The sequence below is a fragment of the Lolium perenne genome, chromosome 3, assembly GCF_019359855.2.
Source record: "Lolium perenne isolate Kyuss_39 chromosome 3, Kyuss_2.0, whole genome shotgun sequence".
Lineage (NCBI taxonomy): Eukaryota > Viridiplantae > Streptophyta > Magnoliopsida > Poales > Poaceae > Lolium > Lolium perenne.
In genome coordinates, this window is record NC_067246.2 from 199592171 (window position 1) to 199608922 (window position 16752).

General features: G+C 43.7%; 3 protein-coding genes across 3 annotated transcripts; all 3 read left to right on the plus strand.

Moving 5' to 3' along the window:
* The first annotated feature begins 220 nt into the window (after positions 1-220).
* On the plus strand, positions 221-7585 carry LOC127343056 (factor of DNA methylation 1). The gene is made up of 7 exons (XM_051369132.2): positions 221-468; positions 1193-2158; positions 2286-2467; positions 5587-5676; positions 5766-6053; positions 6188-6397; positions 7118-7585. Exons 2-7 carry the CDS (start codon positions 1222-1224, stop codon positions 7349-7351), a joined length of 1941 nt encoding a protein of 646 aa, XP_051225092.1. The 5' UTR covers positions 221-468; positions 1193-1221; the 3' UTR covers positions 7352-7585.
* A 2039-nt stretch (positions 7586-9624) lies between these two features.
* Positions 9625-14239, plus strand: LOC127343057 (protein INVOLVED IN DE NOVO 2). The gene is made up of 7 exons (XM_051369133.1): positions 9625-9829; positions 10939-11859; positions 11978-12159; positions 12688-12777; positions 12868-13155; positions 13286-13498; positions 13715-14239. The coding sequence occupies exons 2-7, from the start codon at positions 10968-10970 to the stop codon at positions 13943-13945; spliced, it is 1896 nt and encodes a 631-aa protein (XP_051225093.1). The 5' UTR covers positions 9625-9829; positions 10939-10967; the 3' UTR covers positions 13946-14239.
* Positions 14240-14529: 290 nt separating this feature from the next.
* Positions 14530-16752, plus strand: LOC127343058 (SNF1-related protein kinase regulatory subunit gamma-1). Its single transcript, XM_051369134.2, has 7 exons — positions 14530-14971; positions 15060-15229; positions 15351-15440; positions 15566-15727; positions 15820-15902; positions 15987-16175; positions 16246-16752. The coding sequence occupies exons 1-7, from the start codon at positions 14791-14793 to the stop codon at positions 16625-16627; spliced, it is 1257 nt and encodes a 418-aa protein (XP_051225094.1). The 5' UTR covers positions 14530-14790; the 3' UTR covers positions 16628-16752.

Here is a 16752-nt window from a genome sequence, read left to right on the forward strand (position 1 = left end):
ACAGAAGAAGCATTCTTGTCTTAGCAGAGACAATGTCAGGATACTTTGCAGGTGACATTACCACTTTGGGTACATATGCAAAATTAGGTACGAGCATGTCAGCTGTCGGTACACATGCTAAATTTGGTGCACGTATTATTCACCTGTTATTACTAAATAAATAAATAATAAAGACTACTTACTAGTAATAAAGAATCCGCGATTCCCTGCTGGCTTGCCAGTCGCTTTTTTCCTTTCTCGGTTTCCTGCCCTGTTGTCACATCCGATCCCCTCCGCTCATCAGCCAGGTGAAGGTTGAATACGGCGGCTGGCCAGTGAGTAGTGACGCAGTGAGCATACTCGCAGGCTGCAGATTCCTCCGCCCTCCCGCCGCCGCCGCCGGTTCCTTCCCGCACACATCAAGGATTGAAGGTCTACCGAGCAGGAGAAACATCAGGTCCGACAGATCCTGCGCTGCCGCCTCCTGAGGTACTCTCGGCCAATCTGCTCTAGCGCGCCTGCAAGTATCCGTAGTAGTAACTCTGGTGGTGGTTTTTGGTGGGTGGTAGGTGCCATGCGTTTTGCTCAGGTTCTTACCTTTGCTGCATTATCTCCTCGCTCACTTCCTTGTACAGTGGTCTAATGGTGTTCTATGATGATCCCTTCGATCCGTTCTGTTTTACTTCGGAAAGAGGATAACCCTCGGCCTCTGCAGCTTCGATCTGTTTTGTACAGCGCATAATAATCCACACTCCACAAGTGGTGTGGTGGCGTCCCATGATCCCTTTCGATCTGTTCTGTTTTACTTGGAAAAGAGGATAAACCCCTGGCCTCTGCATCGGTGGATGCATATAGCTTCGATCTGTTTTGTTGCTGATACTTTTACTCGGTCTCCTTTATTTGGCATCGACTAGCTTAGTTTTTTTTTTACCTTCTCTGGTGATTTTGACATGCATTTGCTGTAAGGATTTATCCGATTGCACTTGAAGTTCGATTGGGTTTTGTGGAATTGGGGGCGCAATTTTATTTTTATTTTTCTGAGTAACATAACTGGTTTTCAGGATAACTTTAGTCTTCTCTCAACCTCTAAACAGCTTGTTGTTAGCTACCTATCAAACAAGTGGTTGTTAACAGTCCTGGTATCATTTCACAGTATTGGCTGACACAACAAAGTACACTAATAATTCTGATTTTGGTCTTTGTTCGTGTCTAGGGTATCAAACTCTTCCTTCCTTTTGAGAAATGGGATATTCTTCAGAGGAAGACTCGGAAATTAGTGATTCTGAGATTGATGAGTATGAAGGAAAAACTTATGAACGCCTGGTTTCAGGAGATTTTAAGTTTAGGAATGGTGAAAAATACAGTTGCCCGTTCTGTACTGGCAAGAAGAATAAAGATTACAATCTAAATAATATTCTTCAGCATGCCTCTGGAGTAGGCGCAGCACCTAATCGTGCGGCAAAAGATAAGGCGACACACCGTGCTCTTGCCAAGCATTTGAGGAATGGCTCTGCAAACCCTCCAAAGTCACAACCACAACCACAGCCACAACCACAGCCACAGCCACAGCCACAGCCACAGGTAATTGCTGCTGTAGAGCCACAACCTCTACCAAATAGATTTGAGAAGTTTGTGTGGCCCTGGATGGGTGTTCTAGTTAATGTGCCTACTGAATGGAAGGATGGACGTCAAGTTGGAGAAAGTGGAAATCGTTTGAAGGGGCAACTATCACGCTTTTGCGCTCAGAAGGTTATTCCTCTATGGAATTTTAGAGGTCATACAGGGAATGCTATTGTTGAGTTCACAAAAGACTGGAATGGTTTCAGAAACGCACTTGCATTTGAAAATTACTTTGAGGCAGAAGGCTCTGGTAGAAGACACTGGAAGCAAAAACAGAATCAAGGGTCAAAGCTTTTTGGATGGGTTGCAAGGACTGAAGATTACAATTTTCCAGGATTAATTGGGGACCACTTAAGAAAAAATGGTGACTTGAAAACTATCGACGATCTTGAGAATGAAAGAGCACGTAAAAATGACAGACTTGAAGCGAATTTAGCCGATGAAATTGAGGTAAAGAATAAGCACTTACAGGAGCTTGAATGTAGATACAATGAGTCGACTGCATCATTGGAGAAGATGATGGGGCAAAGGGAACAACTTCTTCAAAAATATAATGAAGGTGTATTAGTTTTTGTTACTTATCTATTCTATATGGTATACATGTCAGGATGCATGTATTTCTTTCATCAGCATCTCCAGGTCTTCAACTGTCAACTAACTAATCACATAAACTTAATCACTGCCAGAGGTTCGGAAGATGCAGCAGCTAGCTCACAGACATTCTCAAAGGATCATTGATGAGAACCAAAATTTGCGTTCCGAACTGGAGTCCAAGATAAGCGAACTTAATGAGAGATCCAAGCAGCTTGATGACCTTTCTGAAAAAAGTGGTTACGACAGGAGGAACCTTGATCAGGAGAAACAGAAGGTTCGTGATTTCTTGGTGTCTTGTACCTCATCTTCTTTGCTCCCTCGAACTATTGTAAGAGAATTACTTTACTGGTTGTCGTTTTCTCTTTGCCTCTTTTAATGCTGTTTCATGTTTATTTTGAGTAAATTGCACCATGGGCACAAGTTGCAAGGTGGGCACGAATAGGTCATAGAACTTCACCATTGAGGAGCAGGCCCACCTGGCTCCATGGATTTTCACCCTCTTTTGGTTACGATAATGCTAATATGAAGTCATTATACTATGTATACATAGTGGTAACTTGGCCACATGCTCCATACTGTACCCCCGTAGACCTTGAAAGATTTTTTTCTCAAATATGCACCTATTTTTTAAAGTTTGCATCGTTTAGCATTGAAAGAAAGCACTGAGAAGGCATGAGTCCTACAAACTGGCACAAAACCGCAACAAGAAATAACCTAACCGAAAGCTAGGAACAAAAATTTACAGAAACACAGACATTGTTCAAAAAAAAAAACAACCAAAAAGGCAAGAAAAAAGCAAGTTCTACATCTACCTAACATGCTTAAACAGGTCAGTCAGGGGGCTGAGCGTGTGCAGCAGCTGGAGTAGACCCTTTGTGCCAGCAGGCATCGAGAGCTTCACTTTGTGAGTCGGTCAAAGGCTGGGTGTCAGGGGAAGCATTGTCGAAGAGGCAATTGCGCAGCCTCCAAAGACGCCACATTGTAAGGATGATCAGAGATTGAGATATCTTCTTGGCCGCACCGGCGCGGCTTGCAGCGTTTTCGAACTAGCTGTTGGAGTGGTCACTAGGCTGCGGAAAGACGGATTTGAGGGAGAACTGGCGCAGCACTCTGTGGCAGGCTTGGAGGGTGAAGACTGAAGACGCAGTCCGTGAGTATGTGGGAGATTGTTTTAGTGGACTGGTCGCAGAGCTGGTACATGCTAGGGCGCGGCAGGCTCCAGCGCTTGAGACGGCCGACAGTCCAGCATTGATTTGCCGCCACCATCCAAGCAATAATTTCGAACTCTGAAGGTGCCCATCTGTCTGAGATCACCCACCAACAATACTTAAATGAATGGTTTTCTGTATTCTCGAGCAAGAATGCAAGATACATTTTTGCAAGTTAACTACAAGGACATTATATCTGTTAGAAGAAAGTCCACTTTTGGTCCTTGAATTCTAGAGGAAGTTCACTTTTGGTCCTAGAACTTCTGTTTGGTTCAAAATGAAACTTGAACTTTCCAAATCATTCACCTTTAGTCCTTATTCCGGCGCAAATATTTACCATGGGTGGCAAAAACCTCAAGGCAATGGTGCAAGGGCAGAGAGGCAAGACGATGCTGTTAGGCAAAGCAAGCGGGCTTTCATGGCACGACACTTCGATTGAATTGGGAGAGAGCTAAATCGAGCGAGAGGCTGGTTCGGGGACACACTGATTTCAATTTTTTGCATTAAGATGTTGGCCACATGGATTTCAATTTTTTTGAATTAAGATATTGGGTTTGACATCTTAGCTAGCTTGATCTTGGTCTGGTTCAAAACCAATTCGGTTGTCTAATTGTATCTTTTTTCCACGTTAGCGATTTTCTCAACTCAACCGAAAAGGGATGAAAATGAACTATTCCGAGAGTCAAGGTCCGCTCTAAACTAAAAATAACTTTTAGGACGAAAAGTGAACTTTCCCAGGAGTTCAAGGACGAGAAGTGGACTTTCTTCTATCTGTTAAGGAGTATCAGTAAGTATTAGTCTAGGAGTCCGTATTTCCTTCCTTCTACCCCAGTGTCTTGTGTACTATATGTTTGCCCACTGGGCTATGCAATAGAGATAAGTTGCATCCATAAAATGGTATCGGAGTAGTTGTCTTGGGTTCAAGTCTCGGCTTTCTCAATTTAATAAATTGCTCTTGCCCAAATGAGCTCAAGTTCACAAAGATCCATCATTACCTGCCAACTTTTAAGGTTTCTCTAAGCTTGCTTGCCAGGAGATGAAGAGTTTATATCAACGCTCAAGAGCCGTTTCTTCAGAACTCCACACCAATGGTTATTCAATATTCTGAATCGCTCCGCGGATATTCAGGCAACTGCTATTACAATCATGATCTGGCACTTATGGGAGGCAAGAAATGGTGCAAGAAATGCTGATGGTTTTCTTCACCCAAAGCGAATTGTCGAGAAGACACGAGTTTATGTGGATATGGTAGTTCAGCATTGTGTCAATCAGCCCCGAGCTGCTTGCTGTGGGTCAGTTTCATCACCTCTTCGATGGACCCCTCCGCCAGCCAGCACTGTTTTGATAAATGTTGATGCCGCCATTTTTGCAACTTCTAGACGGATGGGTACAGGTGCAGTGATCCTCGATGAGCGAGGGAGGTGCTTTGGCGGGTTTCAGTGAGCACCGCGACGAGGTCACCTCACCTGAACTTGCAGAATGTTTGGCGATGAGGAGTGCAATTCAGTTTGCTCAAGCAGAAGGCCATCAACATGTGACCATGGCATCTGACTGCTTATCACTAATCCAATGGCTAAATGACAAGATTTTGGATCGGTCAGCCATGGGAGCGGTGGTAGCAGATATCAAACAGCTCGCAGCTTCCTTTTCGTCATGCTCATTTCGTCATATTCCACGTGGTTTGAGTGGTGCAGCACACCTGCTAGCTCGATCTTGTGAGAACTCTATTTTTGCTGTTTTTTCATGATGTTATTCCGGAACTGATCCGGCAAGCTATTTGTACTGATGTTAAGGTTTAAATAAAGAGCCGCACTTTCTCTAAAAAAAAAGACTAGTCACTGCCACATGTCCGTGGAAAGGCTACAATGTGCATTCTTGCGTTCCTCATGCTTAAACAAGTTCGCTGGTACATTTGGGCAATGATGGTGTTCTGTGTCTAATTTGGGCAATGATTGAGTTCTGTGACCTAGTTGCGCACACCCTAGAAGTTGCTGTGCCTGTTGTTCTTGTTTATTTGGTGTTGGCAACTTTTCTTATTATGAATTTATGATGATCTGCATGCATTTTATTGGTTTGTTATTTACATATTGTGCTAAGTTTCTAGAGTGCAGAATGTTAGGCTCTGAGACCCTGTCACTTGTAAACATTCACGCAACTTATGTAACTTCGTTGTTGCTTGAATCAGAATGCTATTAAATCAAGCCACCTTCAGTTGGCAACAGTGGAGCAACAGAGAGTTGATGAGGATGTGATGAAACTTGTGAGAGTACACAAGGTATGTATCCTGGTTCCTTTGGTGCAATATGATACTTTGGTTATTTAACAATATGTTTTAATACAAGTCTTACTATGTGAAAACTGCAGAGAGAAAAACAAGCAGCTTTAAGCAAGATTCTGATGTTAGAACAACAGTTGGAGGCAAAACAGACACTTGAATTAGAAATACAGCAGCTAAAGGGAAAATTGGAAGTGATGAAGTATATGCCAGGTCATGAAGACTTGGAGTCAAAGAACAAAATCAATGAACTGAGCGATGCGCTGCAAGAAAAAATTGATGAACTGGATTCAATGGAGTCACTTAACCAAACTCTTGTCATTAAAGAAAGCAAAAGCAATATTGAAATGCAAGAAGCTCGGAAAGAGCTGGAAAATGTATGTACCTTCTTACTAAGTTGATCCAGTTCTGCGATGCTTAGGAATAAGTTGTTTCACTGATGAGATTGTTTTTCTTATTGCTCTTCAGATCGTACGGCCATTCATCTTTTCATCTTCTTTATATTGCACAGGGCTTGCTTGATCTTTCAGTTGGCCGAGCGCATATAGGATTCAAGAGGATGGGTGAGCTTGATCTGGAAGCGATTTCAAATGCCTGCAGGAAGTTTTCGAAAGAGGACGCTGAAGTTACCGCTGCCATTATCTGTTCCAAGTGGGAAGCTGAAATAAAAAATCCAGACTGGCACCCATTTAGGGTTGTCATGGTTGATGGGAAGGAGACGGTATGAATCTTCATCTTTTACCACTGCTTCTATACGTCGATTGCCAGTCGATTGCCAATGTTGAGTTAAGCATTTCCTGCTACATTTGTTAATTTTCTTTTAAATGTTGAGATGTATCTTCTCTTTCTTATGTTTCGCAGTTGCATTTTTGTTACTGGCATGCGTTATCTGTTAGCTTTTAATCTTGATTCGTTGCATCTTGCATGTAATTAGGTGTGTAGTTAGTCGAAGATTGGCTAGATGTTGAAAGTTTTCGTGCATGTCCTAGGCCGTTAGGTGCATATGCATGTGAGTCAGCCAGTAAGGTCAAGTTTGTTAGTGCCGCTTAAGAATAGCTTATAGCTGCATGCATTGGATCATAGTATGATGAGTGGTGGAGTTAGTGGCAGGTGACCAGGTAGTTCAGTCCTTGTATAAATTGTGGCATCGCGTAAATGGAAAGGCAGCCATTGAGGCACCAGCAAATACGATGTAGCCATGGTGATCACGAAGGAGGTTTTCTAGGCAAAGCATTGTTCTTCTTCCTTGGGTGTGTGCGTGGGTGTTCTTGAGAGAAACAAGAGAGTGAGAGGAAGAAGAAGAAGATGGGACTGCGAGATGCAGCTCTAACATTATCATGACTAGAGTTTTTCGTCTTGGATACTGCTATTGAGCATGATTTTACTGACAATCATTACCTGGGGTACCTTATTTGATCCATTTGTGCATCCCATGTTTTAGGAAATAATTGATGCTGATGACGCGAAGCTTCAAGGATTAAAAGAAGAGCACGGTGAAGAAATATATGCATTGGTTACAAAGGCGCTGCGTGAAATTAATGAGAATAACGGTAGCACCAGGTATCCAGTTGCAGAGCTGTGGAACTTCAGAGAAGAACGGAAGGCGTCTCTGAAGGAAGCTGTTCAGTTCGTCATGAGACAGTGGCGAATGAACAGGAGGAAGCGTCAAGCCTAATTATTCACCGCGCCGTTAGTTCTTGTTGCTCTGTGCTTCTAGCAGTAGCAGTGTCGCCATTATTGTTTAGAGAGCACTATTCATATCTGTAATAAGTCGAATAATCCATTTGCACTATCATTAGCGAACACGATCATCTGTGTAGCAAGTTGAATAATCATGCTCGAGTATCAGCATCAGCGAACAGTCTGTGACCTGTATCCATCAGAATAAGTTGCTTTGTGCCTTTGTTCACGCAGACATGCACCACCAAACTTTTCTTTCTCGACCCTGTACCTGGCCCAACCAGGGTGATTTGTTTTTGAAACGGAGGTAAAATCTTTACCTCATGTGCATGGTGTTTTTGCTCCTGGATGCATATGTTACCTATATTTATTAAATAATGTCAAAATATTTCAAAAGAAAATGTTGAGCATGCATTTTTACATCTTACGTTTTCACAAAGTTGTTCCATGAAAAACCGAATTGTTATATATCTTGTGCAAAAAAGACAAAAAAATTACAGGCCATGAAAAATGTCAATTTGTTATGAAACTGTAAGTGAGCATGTAGAATGTAGAGATATATGAGCATAATTTTGTTCCTGAATTTTCTGCAATTTTGAAATATGTTTTTTTAATAAAGAGAGCATCTACATCCGGAATCAAAAGTGCACTTCCGTTACCTCATCCATTAATTAATAAGAGAGAAGAAAGTACTCATTTTTTAGGAGAAAATCGGCCAAAAACCTACAATAATAGAACCAAGCTCAAATAAACCACGCCCACACTTACAGCCAAGCCTAGCAAAGACCTGGACAACATGACCGCACCAACACTACCCAACACAAAGAACCACCTGTCGACACAAACAAACTCCATCATGACACTCCAACACCGTGCCGACAAAGACATGCCATGCCATTGTGGAACACCCATCAATCAACTAGATTCAGGGTAGGTAGCAGCCAAGGCGACGAGAAAATCGCGAACTTCTGTAACGACGACACCTTCAGGCACCGTTGCTAGCAAGCGTAACTTAGCAACCCCAACACCAACAGAAATCACATGCCTCACTTCGTCGATGAAAGGAGACATAGCCTCATGTAGAATTCGACAAGGTGGCAACACAACCAAAACCTTATATCCACCTTTTCCATTTTCCACTATTCCCACTCATTCCATTTTCCTGCCTATTTCTTTTCATTTCAGAAGCTCAAACACCGTGTTTTCGAATATAGAACCAAAGTAGTTCTTGTGCGATCTAGACATAGGGCTACTGGAATCCATTACTAAGAGAGAAGTTTCCCGAGCTCTATCACACAACAGGACTAGATAGTCGCTCATGTTCCCGCCCAAGTCAACACCGTCGGATGCCTCATCTCGGGAAGCCGCACAAGAAGCACCACACAGCTCAGCTAGAGGGGATGACAGATGATGAATTTGCGATGGATGTGGCCCGATAGATCGAATTGAACAAAGTGGGCTGATGTATACAATTCAATAAATGTATGTGATTTCGAGAGTACACGAAAATAAATGACATAGAGTCGGCTATGTCGCATAGGTGTGGTTACCATACAAGCGTTTTGCAACAAATTTCATGAACATCTTGAGCAAATTCACATAGACCTGAGGGTGACAAGAAGATGGAGGATCAATTGATCTTATCATGTATTTTTTTTCTTAGTTAAAGGATGCACTAAGGATGTTTTGAAGCCAGAGTGATGATAAGAAAATCTTCACGATGCATTGCTTCAGGAAGATCCAAACTTGCGCAAAATAGGATCAAGTTCGACCGAATCTGCCCTCCTCGATGGCCTCAACCGGACGTCCTACCCGGAAATAGAAAGCAAAAGCAGAGAGGCACATTGCGGTACAATCGGCCTTGAAGAAGCACCGAAGATAAGATCATCGTCAAGGTTTCATCGAACTCTAGAGATAGAGACCTAACAAATAGTGCAAGGTCATGCTAGAAAAGGCTAACAAGAAGATCGAGTTAGAGACCGCAAGAGTAAGGTCTTGCTAGAAAAGGCTGACATGAAGATCGAGTTAGAGACCGCAAGAGTTGAAGCCGCCATGCCACCATGATCAATGTGGTCATGACAATGAAACAAGATTCGGTCAACATTTATAATTTTATAATTTAATTAATATTTCACATTATTTTGCTCTTTGAGGTGTTTATTGTTTTCTCTCTATATATTTGTTCCAGTTGGTTGACGCGTGTCGTCATGTACTCGTCACGAGACGGACTCGAAGATCTTGATGCCTATGCGACACGTATATTTCCCTCAACAAAAGTTCCCAAAAATTGGTCCCGTTCGTCCGTCGGCGACCTGCCTGGCGGCTGCAACGAGGAAGGTGGGCTCTACCCGCTCGCGCCCCCCGTGCTCGCCAGGCCTCTTCCTCCTCCACGCTTCCTCCGGGCGGCGGCAACAGCGACGCCCGGCCTCCAGCGGCAGCACCAGGAATCGGCAGTGGGGCTTCTAGTTCTCAGGTTGGCTTCCCTGCCTCCATTTGATGCCGCTGCCAGTTTCTTCTGCCTAATTTCGGAAGAGACCTAACTGGTAGAAACGTGTCATAATTTTCTTGACGACATTTTCGACATCTGATTTCTCTTCATCTGATAGCACACTGCAAATCGGCATATAAAGCCAGAAAGATCTAATTTACAGTGAATACAAGGAACAATAGAATCACCCAATGCAAATGCTCCTGGTCTTTTTGACACACGTTGCAACTTCTTGTTGCGGCCACGAGATCCACATGAACTAGAGTTTGAATTTTTCGGCTGGCGAGATTTTCTGTAGGTCGAGGTCAGGAGGGTTTCTAGAGAAATTGCTTGTCTCTTGTCAGTGTTGCAGTAGCAAGGAAGATACATCCTCATTTCACTTCAGTCTGGTTAAAAGGGTACTCTACTTGCTGGTTAGTGGGAGTGTGTGACTGGAGGTTCGCGTTTTAGATCTGAATGTTTCTTAGCCATCACCTGTGTGCCATCAAGTTCGGCTGCATCCCCTTTCACTTATCTCGGCAACAACCTCGTACTCTCCTGCCCCTGTTACGCCGAAGCCCTCAGCCTGTTCGACAAAATGCCATAATGCAATGTTTTATTCTGGTCAGTCCAGCGTGTGCTTCACACTGGGGAGTGTCGGGTGCGAAAGCTGCGCTTACCAGAACTACTTCGCGGTTGGCACCTTTTTTTTTGTGTGTGTGGTGCACCCACACCAAAGACATTGGTGTGACTTTCGTACTAGTTTGCAACATATAAACAGCTAAATATGTTGCTTTCTGCAACTTATATGAGCGCGCAAGAAAAACACAAGAGTGTGGGGGCAGGGTTCAGACAGTAAGTAATGCTATGCTGATCCGTATATGAGTTGATATTTGATACGACATATCTAGGTTTTCTTCAGAGTTGATATAATTAAAGTTCATTTCTATTGTTATATCTGAAACTACTTCTAGTCTATCACTATTGAGAAAATGTTATTCCTCTCTACTATGGCAAGTACATATATATATCCTTAATTCCTTATTGGCATTCCATAATGTTGACTGGTACAAAATACATTTATTATCTTGTTACAATATTTGTTTCATGTCTAGGTAATCAAGGTTTTCCTTCCTTTCTGAAAATGGAATATAATTCAGATGACAATTCAGAAATCAGCGATTCTGAGATTGATGAGCATGAAGACAAAATTTATGCAAGATTGATGTCAGGAGATTTAAAAGCTAATGATGGTGAGAGTTACAGTTGCCCATTCTGCAGTGGAAAGAACAAGAAAGATTACAGTATACAGAATCTTCTTCAGCATGCCTCAGGAGTAGGTGCAGCACCTAATCGACCCGCAAAAGATAAGGCAACCCACCGTGCCCTTGCCAAATATTTGAAGAATGGCCTTTCTGAATCCCTCGAGCCACAGTCGCAGCTGATCGCTGTGGAGCCACAACCTCTGCAAAATAGAAATGAGAAGTATGCGTGGCCCTGGATGGGCGTTGTAGCTAACGTGCCTACTGAATGGAAGGATGGGCGCCAGATTGGAGAAAGTGGAAATCGTTTGAAAGAAACACTATCATGCTTTTGCCCGCTGAAGGTTATTCCTTTATGGACTTTTAGAGGTCATACAGGGAATGCTATTGTTGAGTTTGCAAGAGACTGGAATGGTTACAGAAATGCACTTGCATTTGAAAAATACTTTGAGGCAGAAGGCTGTGGGAGAAACGGCTGGAAGCAAAAACAGAATCAAGGGCCAAAGCTTTTTGGCTGGGTTGCAAGGGCGGAAGATCACAGCTCTCCAGGGCTAATTGGAGACCACTTGAGGAAAAATGCTGACTTGAAAACTATCAATGAAGTTGAGAACGAAGGAACACATAAAGACAATAAACTTGTAGCTAATTTAGCTAACCAAATTGAGGTCAAGAATCAGTATTTACAGGAGCTTGAATTTAGATACAAGGAAACAGCTGTGTCACTTGAGAAGATGATGGCGCAAAGGCAACAACTTGTCCAGGCGTATAATGAAGGTTTGTGTTAGTTTTCGTTACTTTATCCATATATGGTGTAGGTGTGATGCATGTTTTTCTGTCGTCAGCACATCCATGTTTTAGTTGTTAAATAATCAGTAAAACTTATGACTACCAGAAATTTGGAAGATGCAGCAGCTAGCTCACAGACATTCTCAAAAGATCATCGACGAAAACCAGAATCTGCGTTCAGAACTAGAGTCCAAGATAAGCGAACTTAATGCAAGATCCAAGCAATTTGATGACCTTTCTGAAAAAAGTGATTATGAGAGAAGGGATCTGGAGCAGGAGAAGCAGAAGGTGTGTGGTTTATTGGCTTCTTGTATCTCATCTTTTGCACCCTTCTTACATCTTTTGAACTGGAGTCCAGTGGCCCCACTAATCCCCACATGCAGTGGCGAGCGCTCTTGGGTGCAAGTGGGACCATCGCATTTTGGGATTCCAGGAAAAGCGGGTGCACTGTCTATTTGGCATTTGGGGGTGTTCTGTGCATCAGCAAACTAACATGAGCACCCCGTTTGTTTTTTCCTGGGCGCGTCACTGACCACATGCCCATTGTGCTACCGTGTGCATTTTTACCTGTCACGCACCTCCTCAATAAGTTTGATGACCTAGCTGTGTAGGCCTTATGAGTTTTTGTCCTGTAAGCTGTGTTGCTTTTTACTCATTTATTTTCGGCTGAGAGCTAGTATTTATTATGGGTCATATTCATGCATCTATGGGTCTGATACCATTTTACATACTATGTAAGGCACTAAAGTTCAGAAAATTAGGCCCTGTCGATACGTGTGCAACTTCTGTAACTTTATTTTTTTTGCTTTGATCCAGAATGCTAGTAAATCAAATCATCTTAAGTTGGCAACAGTGCAACAACAGAGAGCTAATGAGGATGTACTGAGGCTTGTGGACGATCAGAGGGTACGTGTCCTGGTTCCATTCGTGTGATATGATGGTGTGGTTTTTGAACAGTATGTCTTGTATATTAGCATTACTGTATGGAAATTGCAGAGAGAGAAACGCGCTGCTTTAAACAAAATCCTGGAGTTAGAACAGCAGTTGGAGGAAAAACAGATGCTTGAATTAGAAATACAACAACTGAAGGGCAAATTGGAAGTGATGAAGCACATGCCAGGTCATGAAGATTCAGAATCTATGAATAAAATTAATAAACTTGGTGAAGTACTGCAAGAGAGGATGGACGAACTGGATGCTATGGAGTCACTTAACCAAACTCTGGTTATTAAAGAAAGCAAAAGCAGCACTGAGTTGCAGGAAGCTCGGAAGGAGCTGGAAAATGTACGTTTCTTCTAAGTAGACCAAAATGCACAGGCAATGTTATGTTGCTTCAGTGTTGCGATGAACTTATTTATTATTTTTCTTCGGATCTTATGGCCATTCATCCTTCCATCTGCTGCATGCTCCACAGGGCTTGCTTGATCTTTCAGGTGGCCAAGCACATATAGGGATCAAGAGAATGGGTGAGCTTGATGTGAAAGCATTTTCAAATGCTTGCAGAGGGAAGTTGTCGGAAGAGGATGCAGAAGTTACTGCTGCCATTCTTTGTTCGAAGTGGGAAGCTGAAATTAGAAATCCGGAATGGCACCCTTTTAGGGTTATCATGGTTGGTGGGAAACACATGGTAAGAATCTTCATTTGTAAAATCCACTGCTTGTACATACTCCTACTTCCACAGCTTCGAGTTTCTAGTGGTAAGAAACCGTAGAACTAAGTCATCTTGTATATCATCTATGACCATAATGTGCTATACTATGGTGTCCTGACAATCGTATGAATATTTTTCTTTCAGTGTATGTTACCTCTTATTTGACTTGTAATGGTGCATGCTGTGTTTTAGGAAATAATAATTGATGCTGATGACGCCAAGCTTCGAGAATTAAAAGAAGAGCATGGCGAAGAAATATATTCATTGGTGACGAAGGCACTGCGTGAAATCAATGAGCACAGTGCTAGCACAAGGTATCCAGTGGGAGAGCTGTGGAACTTCAGAGAGGAACGGAAGGCGTCTCTGAAGGAAGCTGTCCAGTGCGTCCTGAGACGGTGGCGAAGCAACAAGAGGAAGCGCTGAGCCAAATGTTGGCCGTCATGGTCAAGCAGCATGCTAATGGACATCATCAGCATGCTGTTCTAGTAGTATTAGTGTTCTCTGGTAGATCTGTAGATATGAGACGAGCAGGCGCTAGACCATGAGGTGACAAGCTGGCACCGTTTGTCTATCAGACTCTCTTCTTAAGCATTGGTCTATGATGTGCTATGTTGCTGAGAATTGAGAGGACTGCTTTTGTAAGGCTGTAATGGAAAAAAAACATTGTAATGGAACAAGCAGATGCAGCAGAAAGCCAAGGCTAGAGTTCAGTGTCCATGAATTCTGTGTGAGAAGTGAAAGTTCAGTACTGTCCATGCTATGGAATTAGTACGTTTTAAGACAAAGTCGGATGTTCAAAATGACAGCCAAAGAAACTGGCTTTTTCTTAAAGACTTCAAATAGCGTGTACCTTCAAAAACAAAACTTGAGTACTCTTCAAGTTAGCTGAAAACAAATACTGATACTACTCTTGAAAAGAAAGAAACAGATTGTTTGAACAGCTACCAACATGGCAGACTATACCTCAAAAGGAAGGAAGAAAGAAGAAGGAACGGCAGGATGTGTGTAGGTCGTGCGCGCATATGCTCCAGGAAAGCAAAACTGTGACGAATCCAAATGCGACACGTACATACGGCAGCGAAAATGTGCGATTCCCATGTCAAAAGAAATGTGCGATACTGTCCTTTACATGTAGCCGACGGACTCGACGATCCGCGAAGGTCCGCGTGTCCCCACGCACCCGCAGACGTGTCCCGGCAACTGCACAAACAAAATGACATCGGCAGTTACCTTCACGGCCAGAGACACAGAGACAGGGACCGCCAGAAATGGAGATGGCGATAGGAGGAGCAGCAGCAGCGGCAGGGAAGGTCGGCGGAGCGGCGGCAAGGAAGGCCGAGGGAGCGACGGCGTCAGGGGAGTACTGGAGCGAGGCGCTCAAGTCGTTCCTCGACCACATCCCCGTCTCCTCCGTGTCCGGCGCGGCCCAGTCCTCCTCTACCTCCCCAGGTACAAGAACACGGAGCACGCCGTCCTTTGATTTTGCTGGGTTACACTGGCGTTCTCAACTTCTCATAGCCGTCTTGGTGGTATGCAGCGTTGGAGCTCAACCTCGATGGCTCCGTGCTGGACGCCATCGGCTCCATGTACCGCGGCGACGTCGGCGGCGCTGTCATCGTCGACGAGGTCCACAGTACCCTCGGCAAGTTCGTCGATCGCGACATCGGCTTTGTTGATTTCCAGAGCCTCGCATTGTGGGCACTCGAAGTAAGTTCGCTTTTGCCTGCGTGTACAGCCTTTTTTTAGCATCTACGCTGAACTGCAAAGATTGTTACTTTTGCTTGACATCTAATCCTGACGACCAGTTCGTCGGTTGCATTGTTCGTAGGAGCTCGACAAAGTGAGCACTGAACGAGAAGAGAAAAGTTCTGACTTCCTCTCAAGTCTAAAATGCCATCCTCAGATTGCAGAAACGAAGGTACTACTGTCTGTCGATTCATTGCTGAAATGGGTCTAAAGAATGGAAAATATGATTTCTCAGTGTTGACAACATGGAGGGTGTACATTACTAATGTCTTGGTTGTTTCTCGGATGAACAAACAGATTGCCTGGTTAGCGAAGCTATTCCTATTGGAGCCGTTCTTCCCCGTTCGGTCCCATGACACGCTGTTCCATGCAATGCTTCTCTTCTCGAAGCACCAAAGGCTCAATGTGATACCTGTCGTTGAGTCGGTGAACTCGAGTGTTGACGGATTTGTCACTCAGGTAAGTACTATTTATTTGCCATTCGTGGCGATCTCTTCTTTTGAAGGCAGAATTGGATATGAAACTAACTGTCAATGAATGAATGGCACTAGAACGCGGTGATAGAGTTGCTTCTCCAGTCAAGTGGTCTTGAATGGCTGGATAAAATCGCGGATAAACAACTATCTGAATTTAGGTAAGACCTATCTATGCTGAAAATGACGTACCTATATGAATTTCAGAATTGCTTGTTTTCACTGAAGAACATGCTTGTTGCCAGGTTTGTTAACGCGAGCAAGCCTGTTTTGGTTTACTCGGACCAGACGGCAGCCGATGCATTCCGTGTTCTTTCCAAGGAGAAAACAGGAGTTGCGGTTATCGACAGGAACACTCAGTGTTTGACTGGAATGATTCAGTGCAGCGATGTGTACCTGCTGTTGGACGACAACTCCCTATTTAGCAACAGAAGGCAAGTTTTTGTTTTCTCGTCTCAGTGTCAAAATATCTGTTACTGACAAACAAAATTTCCTGTTTATTAGGACTCTGAGTTGTGAAGAATTCGTGAAGCTGAAGAACAAGAATGACAATGGCAGCGCAGAGCATTCATCAGCATCTGATAGCCAGAGCATCCTCAGCCTCAGAAGCAGAGCGCAGCAAAGAGCAGGCCTATCGGTAACGAACCGGAAATCGGACACCCTGAAGCAAGCAATGGAGAATCTAGCTGCTTCAGGAAGCAGCTGCAGCTTCATCGTCGGCGAGCACGGGCTCGTGGAAGGAGTCGTGACGACAAGAGACATCATCTCCGTCTTCTCCCCGCCGTGCATGGACTCCAGGATCGATGGGGGCACCTTCTTCTCGGCGGCGCTTGAGCAGGCCGGCTGCCGCGTTGAGAACGGGCAGATGATTAGGAACTCTAATTAGTTTTCTCCTTGTTTTGATTCTGGTCTACAGGTTTGCCTTGTAGACTCCTCGTTGTCCGAATAAAGTGTGCGCCTAAGGTGTCATGTGTTTCAGAATATATGTATAATAGAAATACTTTTCCAATC